The following is an 18,236-nucleotide window of genomic DNA, read 5'->3' as shown; positions in this document are numbered from 1 at the left end:
CACCGAGGGTTGCGATCCCGTTACCAGTCAGTAAAAAAGACAAAAAGGAAAAAAAAAATATATATATATATATATATATATTCAGTAAAAAAGACAAAAAGGAAAAAAATATATATATATATATAAAACTTCTGCTCTGTGAAATGCCCTGTTAAGAGACTATCCACTGAAAGGAAGTATTTATGAATTAGATATCTGACAAATGACTTGTGTCCAGAATATATAAAGAGCTCTCAAAACAATAAGAAAACAAACAACCAAATAAAAAACTGATCAAAATATATGAACAGGTACTCCACAATAAATATCACTACACATCTTTTAGAACGGCTAAAATTTTTAATAAACTGACAATACAATTGCTAGCAAGGATGCAGAGCATCTAGTGGAAATGCAAAATGATACATCCACTTTGGAAAACAGTTTGGCAGTTTCTTATAAGGTTAAACACATATTTACTGTGTAACCCAGTGATCCCTTTCCAAAGCTTTTACTCATGTAAAAATGAAAAGCTGTTCACACAAAAACCTGTATATGAATAATTATAACAACTTAATTTGTAATCACCGAAAACTAGAAACAAACCAAATGTTCCTCAGTTGGGGAATGAATAAACTATGGTGCATCCATTTAATGGAATTCTAGTTAGCAATAAAAAGGGACAAACTGTTGACACATGTAACAACATGGATGAATCCCAAATGCATTATGCTACGTGAAATAAGCCAGATTCAAAAGGCAACATACTATATGATTTCGTTTATGTGACAGTCTATAAAAGATGAAACAATAGAGACAGAGGACAAATCAAAGGTATCCAAGGCTTAAAGGTGGTGGGGGAGGGGAGGATTTGACTTTTATAAAAGGATAGCATAGAAAAATTGGGTAGGGAGGAGGTGATTAACTGCTCAGTATGCTACATGCTGATTGCAGTGGCAGATGTAATATATACATCTGTCAAATAGAACGAACACCAAAAGAGTGAATTTTACCGTATTTAATATTGTATTCTCAATTTCTATGAAAAAATTTTAAAAGCCAACTGGGATTTTGATTGGGATTGCATTGAATTTATAGATCAATTTGGGAAGAAGTGACATCTTAACAATACCGATTCTTCTAATCCAGGAATACAATATATCTTCCCAATTATTTAGGTCTTTTTTAAATCTTTGTATCAGTGTTTTGTAGTTTTTGGTATACACGTCTTGCACTTCTGTCAGATTTATCCCTAAGTATTCCATATGTTTGATGCTGTTATAAATGGTATTTTCAAATTTTTGATTTCTAATTGTTCGTTGCCAGTGTATACAAATACAATTTTTTTTTTACATTGATCTTTTCCTCTGCAAATTTGCTAAACTCCCTTTTTTGGGGGTTTTTTTTTTTTTTTTTTTTTTGGGTTACTTAGAATTTTCTATGGATATTCACATCATCTGTGAATAAAGGCAGTTTTACTTCTTACTCTCTTTTTTCATTGTGTTTTTCCCCTGCAAATTTGCTAAACTCCCTTTTTTGGTGTTTTTTTTTTTTTTTTTTTTTTTGTGGGTTACTTAGAATTTTCTATGGATATTCACATCATCTGTGAATAAAGGCAGTTTTACTTCTTACTCTCCAATCTATATTCTATTTTATTTTTCCTGTTGTATTGTCTAGCTAGAACTTCCAGTATAATGAATAGAAGTAGTGGGGGTGGACGTGTTTGTTTTGTTCCCGATACTAGAGGAAAGCATTTAGTCTTTTACCATCCAGTATGTAAGGTGTAGGTTTTTCATGGATTCCCTTTATTAGGTAAAAGAAGAAATTTTCTTCTCTTCCTAGTTGAGTTTTTATTATGAGTGGATATTGGATTTTTTATCTATTACTTTTTCTGCATCTATTGAAATAATCTTTTTTTTAGTCTGATTAATATGGTGAATTCTATTGATTGAGTTTCAGATGTTAAACTAATCTTATATGTTTGAAATAAAGTCCACTTGGCCATAATGTATTATCCTTTACATATGCTGTTGGATTCAATCTATTGATATTTGGTAAGGAGTGTTTCACATATATATTCATGAAGGATATTGATGAATACTTTTTTTGTAATGCCTTTGGTTTTGGTATTGAGATAATGCTGGTCTTGGGGAATGAGGTAGTGTTCCCTCTTCTTAATTTTCTGCACGAATTTGTGAAGAAGTTATTGTTTCTTTCTTAAATGTTGATGGAATATACCAGTGAAGCCATCTGGATATGATGTTTCTTTTGTGGAAAGATGCTTAACTACAAATACAATTTCTTTAGTAGAAATAGGTTTATTCAGGTTATCTATTTCTTCTTCAGTGAGCTGTGGTATCATGTGTCTTTCAAGGAATTTGTTCATTTCATCTAAGTTTTCAAATTTATTAACATAAAATTGCTGATAATATTCTTGTATTACCTTTCAAAAGTCTATAGTATCCTTTGCGATGTCCCTTCTCTTGTGCTTTATATTGCTAATCCCTTTTTTCATGATCAGTCTGACTAGAGGTTTGACAATTTTGTTGATCTTCTCAAAGAATCAGCTTTTGGTTTCATTGGTTTTCCACCCCCTTTTATTTTTTATCTATTTCAGGGCTGGGCAAACTTTTTGTAAAGAGTTCTCTTTTGCCTAAGGTTGACTTTCCTTGGGTGGAGTTTCTATTGTTGGCAGTGATGTCAGGAGGTAAGAGATCAGGGCACTGAGAGTGGAACCCGTGGGAATCCCAGGTACCATCAGGTTGGCCCAAACTGGAGAGTGCCTGACTCTGAGGACTTAAAGCTTTCCTGATCACTGGCCCTTTGTCCTTTTCCAGACCCTGTGCATCCTAGCCAACATAGCCGATGGGACAACAGCAAAAGAACTTATTATGACCAATGATGATATCCTGCAGAAAATCAAGTATTACATGGTAAGCCTTTCCCTTTCACTGAAGCATTAGAAGGCAGGGACTGTAGCATTGTTAGCTAAAAACAAATTGTGCAGAGTTATAAAAAAAGGAGGAGAAGAATAGACTACTTGAACAGATTCAAAGAACCCTCTTCCATCCTGAAGAAAAAGAAAAAACACTGACTCCTTGAAGCTAGTGCCATTTGGTAATATTACTTCCTGCCACCCAGTTCTCCACCCTTGCCATCTGCTGATTGTTTCCCTCTTATTCAGTAAAACTAGGGCTCTTAGCTTTCTCTCAGTGGCCCCCAATCTCTGTCTTTTCTCTCATGGTGTCAGTCCTGTGGTGGATGAGTCCTGTAGCCCCCTGCCACCTTAGTTCATTGACTTGTTTGCTGCCAAACACGATCTGCCACCTACTTCCAAATACAGTCTGCCACCTACTGCCGTGGCTGTACCCTGCATCTTGTCATCACCAGAAACTGCCCATTGCCAAAATCTGGGTATCAAACACCCCTCCTCTTTTCATTCTGTCAGCATCTAACAAAATTCTAACCATGCCCCAAGGTCAAGGGTTTAGATTCCTGTATCAGCCAGCCGCCAAAAAAAAAAAAAATTCTAACCATGAAGGAACCCCTTCCTCCTTCCCTTCCCCCACTGATCTGTCTTCTCATTGCCTGCCAAATCAGAGTTAACAATTGCAGATAAAGACACAGAGCCAAGCTGAGTGGTTCACATGTGCAAAACCCAAATGGGCTCTCAGCCTCACCTGGTGTCCTCCAGTGCTTCTCTGTTAAGCCGGGGCCCTCATTCTCCACAAGAATAGGTTCCTACCTTCTCATTCTTTAAACCTCTCCTTTTCCTTCCCCCATCGCTCTTAGTGATCACCGCAGCTTTTTGTTTTATTAAGAGAATAGAAGCTAAAGTCCTTCAGTGGCTCCCTCTTATACTGTGAATAAAATCCATGCCCCTTTATGGACTGTGGGGTATGGATTATAGATTATGATGGCCCATCACATCCTGCATGACTTAACCCACGAATGTCACCACTAATCACATTCCTCTCTTCCCTTTGTTCACCACACTGGCCTCTTTCAGTTCCTCAAAAACGCCACGCTCTTTCCTGCCGCAGGACCTTCGCACATGCTGGCTTCTCTGACTGGAACACTTATCTTCACTCCTCTCACCCCTAACATCTCAGCAGAACTGACGCTTCCTCACTGGGCTCTTGCCTGTACAGGTCGTTCTTTGTTACTGCGTTCTGTTCCCTTCCTTCAGAGCACTTAGTTCAGTTATAATGATAGATATGTGTTTGTGTGCCTACTGAATGCCTCTTCTACCAAAGTGTAAATTCTATGAGAGCAAGGACCATGTGCACAATTGTATACTCAGCACCTCATACAGTGCCTGGCCCTTAGTACATGCTCACTAAATATTTTTTGAATGAAAACCTTACTGCTTCAACCAGGAATTTTCATATCTTTCTGATAACACATTCACATAGTATCTCTAACCTTTTAAGAGTTTTCATTAACTTCCCATACCCATCATAGTACACCTATTTCTCTGCTGCTTTTCAAATTCAAAGCCAAACTTCTTAAAAGTATCTTCTGCACATACTATCTCCTTTCTTACCTCTAAATTCACTCTTTAGACTGCTTCTTCTGACCTCTACCCCCATCAGTCAACTGAAACTGTTCTTGTTAGGGTTACTGTGACCTCTGTGATGCAAAATCCAAAGGATACTTTTCTGTCCTCATCTTACCCCACTTACAGCAGACTTCAACACAGCTGACGAAACGGACCTCCTCCTGGAAACGAGCTTTTCTCTTGGCTTCCACGACACCATTCCTCCTACATACCTTTCTATTTACCTGCTTTTCTCTTCTCTCCTACATGCTCTCCTGAGATCAGTGGCTCACAACCTTGGTTGCACAATAAAACCTTCTAGGGAGCTTTCAAAGATTGCTTGTCAGGTCTCCCAAGATTCTGATCTAATATGTCTGCGGTGTGGCCTGGGCATCAGGATTTTTTAAAGTTTCCTGTGTGGTTCTTTGTACAGACAGTTGAGAACCACTGGCTCAGTGGAATCTCATCCAGCCCCCTTGCTTGTATAGTCCTCTCTATGCTGATGATTTCCTCTCTTCTGAACTCTGGACTTGTACATATTCTCGTGCCCATTTAACATTTTCATGTAGTGACTGATAACCTTTTGAAGTTGATATTTAAAAATGAATTCTTAAGTATGTCCCCTAAACCTAAATTTCTCCTTTCCTGGTCTTTCCCATTCAGTATAGTGGCTCTGCCATCTACCCCATTGCTCAAACCTGTAAGTCCATCTTAATTTTTCCAGCTCTGTTCCCTCATTCATCCAGTTTATCAGTAAGTTCCATTAGCCTTTCCTCCAAAACTGATCTTGGAGCCGTTTACTTCTTTCCATCACCACGGCACCCACCCTAGTCCAAGCCACAGCATCTTATGCCTGACTGACTGTCATAATAATAGCCTCCTAGACACTTCTGTACTGTCACTCCAGTCCGTTAAGCCCAAGGAATCTTCTAAAAATGTAAATCAGATTTTGTTCCACCACAGCTTAAATCCTTCAGGGGCTTCCTTTCAGAATGAAATCCAGAGTCCTTACTGTGGCCTACAAGGGCCCACAATTTGGCTGTGCCTGCTTCTCTAAATATACAGCTCCTTCTTGCCTTAGACTTTTTCAGAAACTTTTCCTTTTTCTTGGAACCCCTAGCCCATTGCTCTTTGCGCATCTGGTACCTTCCTATTCTTTAAGTCTCGGTTTGTTTATTTGTTTTTTGGCAGCTGGCCAGTAGAGGGATCAAGTCCTGGACCTTGGTGTTATCAGCATGATGCTCTAACCACCTGAGCTAACTGGCCAGCCCTAAGTCTCTACTTAAATATTGCCTCCTTCAAAGAAGTGTTTTCTGTGCACTTTACCTAAATTAAGTTCCCACCCCTTCACCCTGCATTTTTCTCTGTCGTAGCAGTTTGTTTCCTCAAAAAATATTGATTGAATAAATGATGAATAAACTTATGCATAGTAAATATTTCTTTGTTACAGTACATACATGTTCTCTTATTCAACAAATGCTCACGGATGGCCTGCGACTGGGGGCAGAAGGCATGTTTCATTCTGTTTTGTCTTAATGGAGCTCCAACTGTACTTCTCTTTACAAGTGTTTGCAGGAAGAAGAAGAAAGAATCACTAACCACAGAATTATAATGGGGGAAGCCACACCCACTTCTTTGCTTAGTTGACGTACAGCCATACATGAGAAGATGTCTGTCTTAGCCATCAAGAAACCACTGAACATATCATGCCATTGGTATTCCCTCAGATGTGTATAAACTATTTAAATATATAAGAATGTTTTTTAATTGACCAATAGGAAAATCATTTATAAAGATTGTTTTACTATTGGGTCCTCTTTCGTTTAAGGGAAAACACTTTATATGGATAAATGGTCCAACTTAACCAGAAATGGTTATACTTTTAGTACATAAAAATAAAAAAGAATTGTGTTTTAGAAGAATTAGGAGGAGCCTCAATCATAGTAGAAACATTTGATAAGTAGAGATTTGGTCACATTTGGGGGGATATTCCTATAGAAGTAAGAGTAATGTAATTATTTTATTCCAAAAGGCGAATGTATGATGTAGTGATTCTTTTTTTCAGAAAGTGGTGTCAGGGGAGTAAACCATTTATAAGTTGTATGTGAAAGTCCAGTTGTTCTAGAATTCTCTGACCATATCTTCACTTTCTTCCCTGAAGGAATTATTGAACTATTTGAATAAAACATTCAATAGCTTAAGAGATAAAAACCAAATGCACATTCACCCAGTTTATTGGCCACTAGTGACATGAAAGCATTGCTTAAGTCAAAAGCATAGAATTGTCATATGCCACTGTTTCTGTGTGCATGGGTTGAATCATAAGTTACACCTGTACCTGTAGCCTCAGAAGTGTTTTGTTTTGCTGGCCACATTGTTTTTAAAATTTTGAATTTGAATGTCTTTTGGCAAGGCTTACACTCCTCAATTTGCCAGGTCCCCATTGCTCCCTGTTGTCTTAGCGCAATCCTTTTACTCAGCACTAATTTCGTGGTACCTCAGGACATTTGAGTTTGAGGCCTCTGTTGCAAACTTCCAGGCTATTGGAATTGCCTATGATAGGTCATGATATGATCCTATATATTGAACAGCTTAAAGTATCTATAAAAAAAACTCCTAGAGTTGATAAATGATTTCAGCAGAGTTGTAGGATACAAAATCAACACACAAAAATCAGTAGCATTTCTATACTCCAACAGTGAACATGCAGAAAAAAAAAATCAAGAAAGCTAGTCCATTTACATTAGTCACCAAAAAGATAAAATACTTAGGAATAAAGCTAACCAAGGATGTGAAAAATCTCTACGAAGAGAACTACAAACCACTGTTGAGAGAAATTAAAGAGGACACAAGAAGATGGAAAGATAACCCATGCTCTTGGATTGGAAGAATTAACATTGTGAAAATGTCCATATTACCCAAAGTGATCTACAGATTCAATGTAATCCCCATCAAAATTCCAATGACATTTTTCTCAGAGATGGAAAAAGCTATCCAGACATTTATATGGAATAACAAAAGACCATGCATAGTCAAAGCAATCCTGAGCAAAAAAAAATAAAGCTGGAGGCATAACACTACCTGATTTTAAACTATATTACAAAGCTATAATAACCAAAACAGCATTGTACTGACATAATAACAGACACATGGATCAATGGAATAGAATAGAGAACCCAGAAATTAACCCATATGCCTACAGCCATCTGATCTTTGACAAAGGTAGCAAGTCTACACACTGGGGAAGAGACTGCCTTTTCAACAAATGGTGCTGGGAAAACTGGATATTCATATGTAGGAGAATAAAGTAGACCCGTACCTCTCACCATATACCGAAATCAACTCAAAATGGATTAAAGAATTAAATATACATCCTGAAACAATAAAACTCCTTAAAGTAAACATAGGGGAAACACTCCAGGAAGTAGGAGTGGGTACAGACTTTATGAATAGGATCCCAAAAGCACAGGCAACTAAAGGAAAAATGAACAAATGGGATTATATCAAACTAAAACGCTTCTGCACAGCAAAAGAAACAATCAACAGAGTAAATAGACAACCAACAGAGTGGGAGAAAATATTTGCAAAATATACATCTGACAAAGGATTAATATCCAGAATATACAAGGAACTCAAACAACTTTACAGCAAAAAAAAAAAAAAAACCCAGGGAAAAAATGGGCAAAGGAGCTAAATAGGCATTTCTCAAAGGAAGATATACAAATGGCCAACAGACACATCAAAAAATGCTCAACTTCACTCAGCTTTCAGGAAATGCAATTCAAGACCACTTTGAGATACCATCTCACTCCAGTTAGGATGGCTAATATCCAAAAGACTGAGAATGATAAGTGCTGGAGAAGTTGCAGAGAAAAAGGAACTCTCATACACTGTTGGTGGAGCTGCAAAATGATGCAGCCTTTATCGAAAATGGTGCAACCTATATCGAAAATCAAACAATCACATATAGATCTGCCATATGACCCAGCTATTCCACTGTTGGGAATATACCCAGAGGAATGGAAATCATCATGCCGAAGGGATACCTGTACTCCAGTGTTTATTGCAGCACTATTTACGATAGCCAAGAGTTGAAACCAGCCCAAATGTCCATCATCAGATGAGTGGATAAGGAAACTGTGGTATATCTATGCAATGGAGTACTACTCTGCCATGAAAAAGAATGAAATATTACCATTCGCAACAACATGTATGTACTTAGAGAAAATTATATTAAGTGAAACAAGTCAGGCACAGAAAGAGAAATACCCCATGTCCTCACTTATTTGTGGGAGCTAAGAAGAAATAAATCAATAAATAAACACACAAACAAAGCAGCGGGGGAGAAGACAACAGTCACAGAAATTCCTTGATCTTTTTAAGTCAAGTGAACAGATATGATGGGTGGTTGGGGGGAGAGGAATGGGTAAGGAACGGGTAAAGGGGCATGAAAATCAACTATAATATATATTGAGAAGTAAAATAAAAAAATTTTTTTAATGAAATTACCTCCACTTTCTTCTTCTTTTTTTTTTTTTCTTTTCTGCATCAACAGGGTCATTCACATGTCAAACTACAGCTTGCCGCCATGTTTTGCATATCAAACCTCATATGGAATGAAGAGGAAGGTAAGAGATCTGTTCTGAAGAAAATTATGATAAGCGTCTCCCACAGGGAAGGCAGCAGGTGCCCCTGAGACCCTGGGCAGAGACCCTATTCATTGGACTACCTTGTCCCAAGCACCCTGCAGAGTTGCCCAACATGAAAATCAGTGGGACAAGCCTGAGTCTCCTGTACAGTTAATGCTGAGATTCCACTTGGAGTCAGTATGCTACCAGATTACTTGGGGTGAGGGTGAGAAGTAAGTGACAGTCCCTATCCTTGAGAGAGCTGACAAGGAGGAGGGAGAGATGTACTTGAGGAGGAGGGAGTGGGAGGAAGGATGGGCCTTCATTATGAGCAGAGGAAGCACGTATAAGGACTACAGCAGATAAGCTTGATGGAGAGGAGGGTGCATTGGTGAGAAATGAGAAATACAGCCTGACTGGTGAAGCGCCCAGTCTATAAGGAGGCCTCTACAGATGAGAGGTTCTCCACCATGGCTACATATTAGAATCACCTGGGGATTGTACATTATGCCAGTTAAATCAATCTCTGGGGGTTGGCTCCAGGTATAAGTAGTTCTTAAAGCTCCCCAGGTGATTCCAATGTACATCTGAGGCAAGGAACAAATGTAAGAGGGCAGTGGGTCTCATTTCTGGATTGGCTGCGTTGGAATCACCTGAAGCACTTTTTAAAATAGATTTCTGGGCTCCATCCTTAGAGATTCTGGTGCATTGGATCTAGGGAGGGCCAGTGCATGAGTGAGTCACTGAAGGATCTTGAGTGGGGAAGAAAGACACCAGGGGAATTACTGTACTCAGTAGCTATGTCCAGAACAAAGTGGAAGGGGCGAAACTGGATTCAGTCTATGGGCCTAGACACCAAGTACAATCTGTGTACCAGGAAGACAAAGCCACCCTCAAGGAGAGAATTACTGTACTCAGTAGCTATGTCCAGAACAAAGTGGAAGGGGCGAAACTGGATTCAGTCGATGGGCCTAGACACCAAGTACAATCTGTGTACCAGGAAGACAAAGCCACCCTCAAGGAGATCTTAGTCTAGTTGGGAGACAGAACAGAGCAGTATGAAATTGGAACTGCCAGTAGTGCTAACCAAGAGGCAACAAGAAATGCCAGGAGAAGAAGGGAGGGTGGAAGACAATAGAAGGAGGGGAAACAAGACCTGTTTGGAGTAGGAAGAGCCTGGTTTGGCCAGGGCCAGGGGTGTGTCCTGAAAGAAGTGATAAAGCTGGGGCCCAATGGCAGAGGGCTCTGGGCTAGGCTGAAGAATCTGAACTTGACCATAGAGAAATTAGTCCAGCAGGAGAACCCCTGGCTGACTGCAAAAAGGAGAGTCAAGAGGCAGAGATACCAGTTAGAAGGCTGTCAGAGAGTCTAGGCATGAGGGGCTCCAACTACATTGGGAGAGGGTGGAGGACAAGGAGGACAGGGGATGGGGGCTGAAGGACACTGGCAAGGCTCTAGATTGTGGATTGTACATCAAAGAGAGCAGCTGCCTGGGTCATGTTCCCAATAACCTGCTAGCTTTAATCTTTTAGGTTCACAGGAACGCCAGGATAAATTACGAGACATGGGCATCGTAGATATTCTACACAAACTGAGTCAGTCACCAGATTCAAACCTTTGTGACAAGTGAGTATCAATCTTTTGATTCTTGGGTTTTCTTTTTCATTTTCTGTGAGCCAACTGTGTGACATTTGAGTGAGATATAAACTAATATTACCGAATTATTAAAGACTCTTAGCTTACTCTGAATTAACATAAGTCTGGGCTATCTTAGTATCTGGAAACACTCCCTTACATTCCCTGAATCATTAGAATAGAAATGCATGTGGCCTTTTGTAAAGCAGAAAGACAAATAGTGGAAATATTGATTAGCTCAAAATTTCAGTGAGCACCTGCCTTGTGCCAGCCTGGCCCCGCTGCTGGGGATTTAGCAGTGACCACTAAGGATTCCCTGTTTTCAAAGAGGTCACCATTTCCTGGGAGGGATGAGAGTTATCACAGTAGCCAGAAATAGTCTTCCTAGCTGTGTGTGTGCCCTTGCAACAGCCTTGGCCATCCAGCTCACTTCTGTGCATAGCAGTGACAACAGGGAACATCAGCTCTGTCATTCTGCAGACTCTTGAGCATAGCTCAGAAGCCCTTCAGCCCTTCATGGTCTGGCTCTGCCTTTCTCGCCAGCCCCCTCCCTGGTGCCTACCCTGTTCTCCAGCCATACCTGCCCACTTACAGTATCACACCTTCATGCATCTACACATTCTGTTCCCTCTGATGCCATCACAGTCCCCTCTCCTCCAAGTCGGCATTTATTCAACAGATTTTTTTTTTAATACCTACCCTCTACCAGGCACTGGAAATATAATGGTGAATAAAATTGTTGAAGTGGAACTTACATTCAATACAGAAGACAGACAATAAGCAAATGAATATGTAACACAGTGTCAGGTAATGGAGGTACCATGAAGAAAAATAAAGCAAGGTGGGGGAACAGAGAGCAACAAAGGTTTTTTTTCCATATAGATTAGGTAGTAAAGGCCTCTCTGAGGATGTGACTTTGATCAGAAACCCGGATAGAATGAGGGAGTCTGCTAGGCAGATGTTTGGAGGAAGAGTATTGCAGAAGAACAGTGAGTTTAAAGGCCCTGAGACAGGAGTGAACTTGGCATGTTCAGAGCACAGCAAGAAGACCAGTGAGGCTGGAGAAAAATAATGAGAAGAATAGTGATAACAGATGGAAAGAGTCAGATCATGAAGAGCCTTGTAGGCTGTGGTAAGGACTTGGGCTTTTATTCAGAGTTTAATAGGAAGTCATTGGAGAGTTTTTAGCAGAGAACAAATTATCTGATTTGAATTTTAAAAAGATCACTGTATAGTGAATCATCTGTAATAGGGTAGGAATGGAGGCAGGGAGACCAGCTAAATTCTCTTGCAATGATGTGGGTCAGAGATGAAGGTGGTAGTGGTAGAGGTATTGAGAAGTGGTTGGATTGAGAATTTATCTGAAGATAGAGCCAGCAGGACTTGCTCATGGATTCTATAGGGTGTTAAAGAGAGGAAGAGAAAATGCCTGTGCAACTGCATAGAGGATGTTGGCATTTACCAAGATATGAGGAACAGAGAAGTGGGTTGGGGTAGGGAGAATCAAGAGTTCTTGTCTGGGTGTGCTAATTTTAGGATGCCTGCTAGATATCCAAGGGATTCAGGAGAGTGGGGCTGGGGATATAAATTTGGATGGTGTTTAAAGCCTTGGAGCTGGATAAAGTCATCCAGGGAGAGGAAAAGAGAGGAGAGAGGAGGGCTAAGGACCAAGGTTTGGGGCCCTTCAACATTTAGGGGAAGATGAGAACGATCCAGCAAAGGAGCAAAAGGAACAACCAGTGAGGTGGACAGAGACCCAGACACGTAAGGTGTCCTGAAAGCAAGAAAAGAGAATGCCTGGACGATGGCCGTTCAGCCTTCAAAACTTAGATCAGGTTGTCACCGACTCCAAAAAGCCTTGCCTGACCCACTCTTCCCCCAGGGACTCTGGTTGTGCTCCCATAACACCATAGAACACACAGTCAACTAGTCTGCATGCTCCGCTGAATGGAAGAGGCACTTAGTACTATTCCTCCAGTGAATGGCAGTCCCGCACTCTGGGGAGCACAGAAGAGGCTGGGCCCATGCCTGCCCAAAGCTCACCATCCTGTATATTAAAGGGACAAATCCCTGAATGAGTCTGCTGGTCAGATGAGCGTAACATCAAAGGGAAGTCAAGGCCAGCCACATGCTGAAGGCTGGATTTGAGCTCGTCCTGGAGGACTCCCCCTCCACAGTGGCCGGCTTAAATGATGGGCTCTATCAGCCCATCTTTTCTGGCTGAGAGCCAGATCGTTCACTGGGGTTTCTCTCTCATATTTGTTCAGAAGTGAAAACAATTCTACTTAAAATCGTCTCTGGGATGACCTAGAATGCTAACAGAGGCCTCACCAGCATGAAGTGGGGTAGGCTTGGGCCCTGGCCTGCATTGCTTATACCAGTCTGGTTCCCCCAAATTGTATGGCACATAAGTTTTCAGCTCTTCTTAAACCCCCATTTAAAAGAATCAATGTCTGAGCTACCCAACCTAAGTTCATCTAAGAAAAGGTGGTCTTGCCTCCAAAACCATCCATCTTACAGACACCTTAGATAGTAATAGAAGGAACATAGAAAAGGTAGAGTCTCTGAGGCCCAAAATAATCAAATATAGCCAACCTCTGAGTAAGATCCAGAGAAGTTCAAATTGGTATTTTGAAAGAGTAATACAGATTTTCAATCAAGACCCTCATATGGACATTCTGATCACGGTTCAGTAAAGTCTGTCACCTAAAGAAGAAACCTGAATCTCTCAGGTTCCTTCAGTCTTCAAGGCTTTATGATCCTTTGACTTTCAAACACTTACAAATGAGGAGCTATTGCTAACAAACCCTCTCCACTCCAGGCTCAGGTTTGCAGGGGCCTGGGGCTCCCACCTCCACCAGAACTGCTCTTCTCATCCTCTTTATGGATTTGGGGAGTCAGGTGGATGGTCATCAAGGGGTAGCCTGTGGCTTCATTCATAAACCTGTTTCTGAAAATGTCCTTGTAGAATTCAGCTCACTCATAACTTGGGGCCAGTCTATCCTAGAGCTTTTCTGTTCTGATGGATTGGACTGTTCATAATTATCATCTCTTTAGGGTCTTACATAATTGCAAGAATACTCCTTAGTATACCCCTTTAAAAACTGCACTTGAATCCAGCTAAATGCATGCCCTTTCTACGTGGTATTACTTTCATTAGTGAACAGTAACAAAAAATTTTAGCCTTTTCTTTGCATAGCTTAGAAGGAGCAACCATTACTAAAAGCAAACTTCCTACCTCCCACAAGCGCAGCTTCTTTAGAAGCTTTGCAAGTCTGTAATGGGAGTAGCCCAGCTCAAAGCTCAGGCCCACTCAAAGGAGGTCACTTTTACACGGACGAGGATAGGTTAAGTCACTGTTGACATTACATCTGTCCCTCTCTACCTGGCCACCTTCTCCAGTTACCTTAAGAACCCACACCCCACACTGATAGGTGATGGTGGCATCAGGTGTAATGAGAAGAATGAGATGAAATTGTGACCTTTTCCATAGTTCTGAGGCATTTCAGTTGTGAGAGACCCTCATCCATGGGCTCTTGGCCCCTTCCATGCACCTTCTGATCTGCACCTCAGCACCTTCTCCTGGGTACATTTTCTCTTTAGCTCCCTTAAACCCTAAGCGTCCTCCCCTAGTGTTGTGCATTGCTACATAAAACCTACATGGCAGTAAGAGCAAGTAAAGAATTCCAGATCCATCATAACTATGTGCTAGTGACAAAGGAAAGCTATAGAATGTCAGCACATACAAAGGAATACGGAATGTCACTGAGCTGCAGCAGGTTTAAGAACAAGAACAGCCATCTAAGAGAACCACAGGAAGAAGAATGTAGCCAGAGTGGGTTTAAAGTGTCTGCTAACTGCAAATCTCTGCCCCTTAAGGTAGGTGCCCATCTGGGCTCACCTCAGTTCCCTCTGGGGATGTACCTTCTTAGACCTCCCCAACCACCATCATTGAGCCACAGGTTTTTTGCCACAATTGCAATTGTGAGATGATGGCTAACAGGATCTTTGTGATTTCAGGGCAAAGACAGCACTGCAGCAGTACCTGGCATGATGGGAGCGCCCCTGGGCACCTGCGAGCATCCCACATCCTTGTTTAAGGAAGTACAGGAACTAGCCTCATTTGATTCCTTCTATTTGCACAAGTCACCTTGGACTGCAGGGAGCTGTTTTGCAAAAGCAGTTTAGTAGGCTTAGATCTCAAATTCATCTTGAGAACATTTTTTGAGGTAGTAATTTCCTAAGAGGACTATTGTGTTTTGTTTTGTTTTGTTTCTGAGCTACCTGGACTCTTTATTAGAACAATCAACCATTTTCCTTTGGACCTAACAATTTTTTGCCTATGCTGCAGCCACTTTGTGAGAATGAGTGTGTCTTGTGTGAATACACAGGCATGTGTGTGTGGGCCAGAATGGATGGATGGATGTGTGAGGGATACCTCAGAATTTTCTTTTCTTATTTTGTGTGAAAATCTCTTTTCTACAGATTTTCCAGGGTTTAAGCATTGCTTGCTGTATAAAAACTTTACTGAATTATATACATACAGTTTGAATGAAATGTTATTTTAAAAACAAAACAATTGTTAAGTGTTCCATAAAGGTTATGTTGAATTTGGTCAGATGAATATTTGTAAGTAAAAAATATATGCATTTCTGAACCTCAACTTACATAGATTTTCTTTATAAAAAAAAAAAAAAGAAAAAGAAAAATTTTGGCTATAGGTGGCCTGAATAACAGGCATTATACATGGTGCTGTGCAGAATAGTAAGCTAGCATCTTACTGCCGCCAATATTAGCAGGTACAGAGCCTTTTTTCAGCCTAATTCAATAAGTTCTCAGGCTTCCAAGTCAGATGGACAGGGTGGAGTGAAGTGAGCCAAGAAACTCCCCATGGGTTTTTTGAAACATCGAAGGGAAATGTAACTACTGATAGTAAAAGCCCAGCCATGACCCCGGCAGACAACCCTTGATAAAAACTGGGGACCGAGAGCCTCCCAACTGCCCTCAGTCCTATCACTGATGTAGTGATATCTGGCAGGATTTAGAACTAGTCATGGAACCTTATGCTCAAACTAAAAGTAGGTCATTACTTCCTGGAAACAAAGTCAGATCACCTACCTTGTGCTTCCTAAAACAGCATATATCACTGTGAAACTAAAGAATGTTCTACAGGTACATCTGTAGAAAGAAGCAAAGAACAGGATAGTTTAGGAAACTGTCTCTCTTAGCTCTACTCAACAAATTCCATACTAGTCACTCAGGATTGCTAGTTGGTATGCTTTTGTAAAATGAGATCGAAATTTTTTTAGATGTGGCTGAGATCTTTTCCTGCAGAAGCTAAAAACACTCAAGTTGAGAGAAGGGAAGGGAGTCTTCTCAGGATTACAGAAGATGACTTCTTTTTACAGTGAGTACTGCTTAGCCCTTCTGCAGTCCTTAGCTTGGCACCTGCTCCGGCTTCTGGGTCAGCTTCAAAGCGAACTCCACAGAGGTTGCTCTTGACTGCGTGAAGGTAGAGCCAGCCTGCCTTTTCTCTTTGCTAAAAGAAGGTCACAGGCATCATGGTCAGGATGTGAGGTCTTCTGTCAGAAGCTTGCGGTGAGTGTGTGCTATTGACGGGGCCCCAAGCCCACCCGCCAGCTACTACTGATGGGGTTGCTCACATTGTAGCTGCCCTGTCACCAACCTGCACCTTCCTCGGGAGATTTAAATATGTTTGATTGCAAATGAATGTTTTTAAAATGTATTTAATGCAGTTTTTCCTGATCTCAACATGACCACCCAAGATTCAAACTAGAGATTTCCAAGTTGTTATTTTTTTCAGAACATCACCAATTTTAAAATCTGTCACAACAGGGACTTAGGTTTTGTGCTGATAACACAGTGCTAATGTAAGAAAACAAGTTTAAAGAAAACCTACTTTATTAGGAATAAAGCCTTATTTAGGCGCATTCATTGTTGTTTCTAGTACTGAGAAAATATCCTCGGTTAGCATTTGTAACACAAAACACTATAGAGTTGGTTTTAAAAAGTACCAGATAAATATAAAGAAACCAATAATGAATTGCTGAGACAATCTTGAACTCAAATAGCATTAGAAGGCCAAAGGCCCAATGAAATAACACTTTCACATTTAAACTCTGTGGATAAATTTTGCCTGTGGGTATAAATAGATGGTCAAATAAAAAGTGCTTTACTATAATTAATTTTTCTGATTTGAATGAAAGGAAATGTATTTATTAAAACAAAGCTGTTTGCTGCTTTATGCAGGTGCAGTGTTCAGTCAGCAAGGAAGTGGGAAGAATGGGACATGGTCTTATGTCTACACCCAAGTTCTTAACTAAGCTTCTCGCTCTCATACTGCATTCTGTTTCTCCTTTTGTGCCCTGATTGTAACCCAAAATTTATGAACTAGAAAAGAATGTCCAATTTAATAAGTTGCATTTTTTTCCTTAAGCACTTTATTCAGAACAATACATGTTCTTCTGGTAGTGTTTGGATAATATGGTTTTAACACATGCTAATAAAAGCCAAGAAAAATCATGGCAACTTCTAAAAAGGAGTCTGTTTTCCAAATGTATAGAAATGTTAGGAAACGTTTCCAAATGTTAGAAAACGTTAGGAGATAATGTGTGCTGGCTTTTGGAACCTGTGATTCTTGGTGAATGAAGGGCTGGGAAGTGGCTCTGCATTTTAAGCGGAGGGGTTGGTGCCTTAGGATACCTATGGCTCGCAGAAGCATCTGCAGCTATCTGGGGACCCCTTTCTTCCTGGCCTCCTTCTGAAGCCTGCAGACCTTTTACAGGTGGCTACTTCCAGCCACCGAGACACCCCGTCTGTCCTCTCATCTTCTCCTTGGGTATGCCACACCTCCACTGCCACCACCTGCTGGACTCAGACCCAGAGTTTGGTAAATGATCCCCTGCACAGTGCACAAGCAGCTGCTGTCCCTCTGCAGGGACACATAGATGCTCTTTGCTTACTCACTGTGCACTGCCTTCTTTTCCCCACCTCTAAATCGTGGACAGCACCTCCCATCTCAGGGCCTCACTGGAAACAGAGAAAAAGCCAAGGACACCTGCCCCAGAGCATGGGGGAGGACAATAGGCAAAGGATGGAAGCTCTGAGGGGATCCAAGGTGAGGCCAAAAGAATATGAGGAAGGCCAGGCAGGCCTCCTTTTCCATAACTGCCACAGGGAAAACTTGGAAGTGAGGCCTGAGAAAGGGGGAGAGGAAAGGGGGACTCCCACCCCAGATCCTGATGTAGAGCCAACCCCTTGTCACCTGGAAAAGGGGCTGGTGCTGCCCCCATCCTGCCCCTTTGCACTGACCTTCCCTGGTTACTGGGCAGAAAGGCACATGTTTGTTTCCAGCATGAGGGAAGCTTTGGTGCAAGACCTGGCTTCAGGGAAAGCTGAGGGACTCCCACAAGGGCCATGGAGTGGACTACTGA

At 41.0% G+C, this 18,236-nt stretch overlaps 1 protein-coding gene across 2 annotated transcripts in view; it reads left to right on the top strand.

Moving 5' to 3' along the window:
- LOC103607924 (armadillo repeat-containing protein 8) overlaps positions 1-17,341 on the top strand; it is a 78,967-nt gene extending 61,626 nt beyond the window's left edge. The window contains exons 14-17 of one of the 2 annotated variants that reach the window (XM_008592381.1): positions 2,817-2,912; positions 9,075-9,147; positions 10,680-10,773; positions 14,803-17,341. In XM_008592381.1, coding sequence (XP_008590603.1) covers positions 2,817-2,912; positions 9,075-9,147; positions 10,680-10,773; positions 14,803-14,836 — 297 coding nt within the window. In that variant the 3' untranslated portion in view covers positions 14,837-17,341. The remainder of the gene's footprint in view (positions 1-2,816; positions 2,913-9,074; positions 9,148-10,679; positions 10,774-14,802) is intronic. The other variant, XM_008592382.1, reaches the window with a different exon arrangement.
- The last annotated feature ends 895 nt before the right edge of the window (positions 17,342-18,236 follow it).

This window comes from Galeopterus variegatus, unplaced genomic scaffold (genome assembly GCF_000696425.1).
Source record: "Galeopterus variegatus unplaced genomic scaffold, G_variegatus-3.0.2 Scaffold7852, whole genome shotgun sequence".
In the NCBI taxonomy this organism is placed as follows: Eukaryota; Metazoa; Chordata; class Mammalia; order Dermoptera; family Cynocephalidae; genus Galeopterus; species Galeopterus variegatus.
This window is presented reverse-complemented; position numbering and strand designations above follow the sequence as displayed.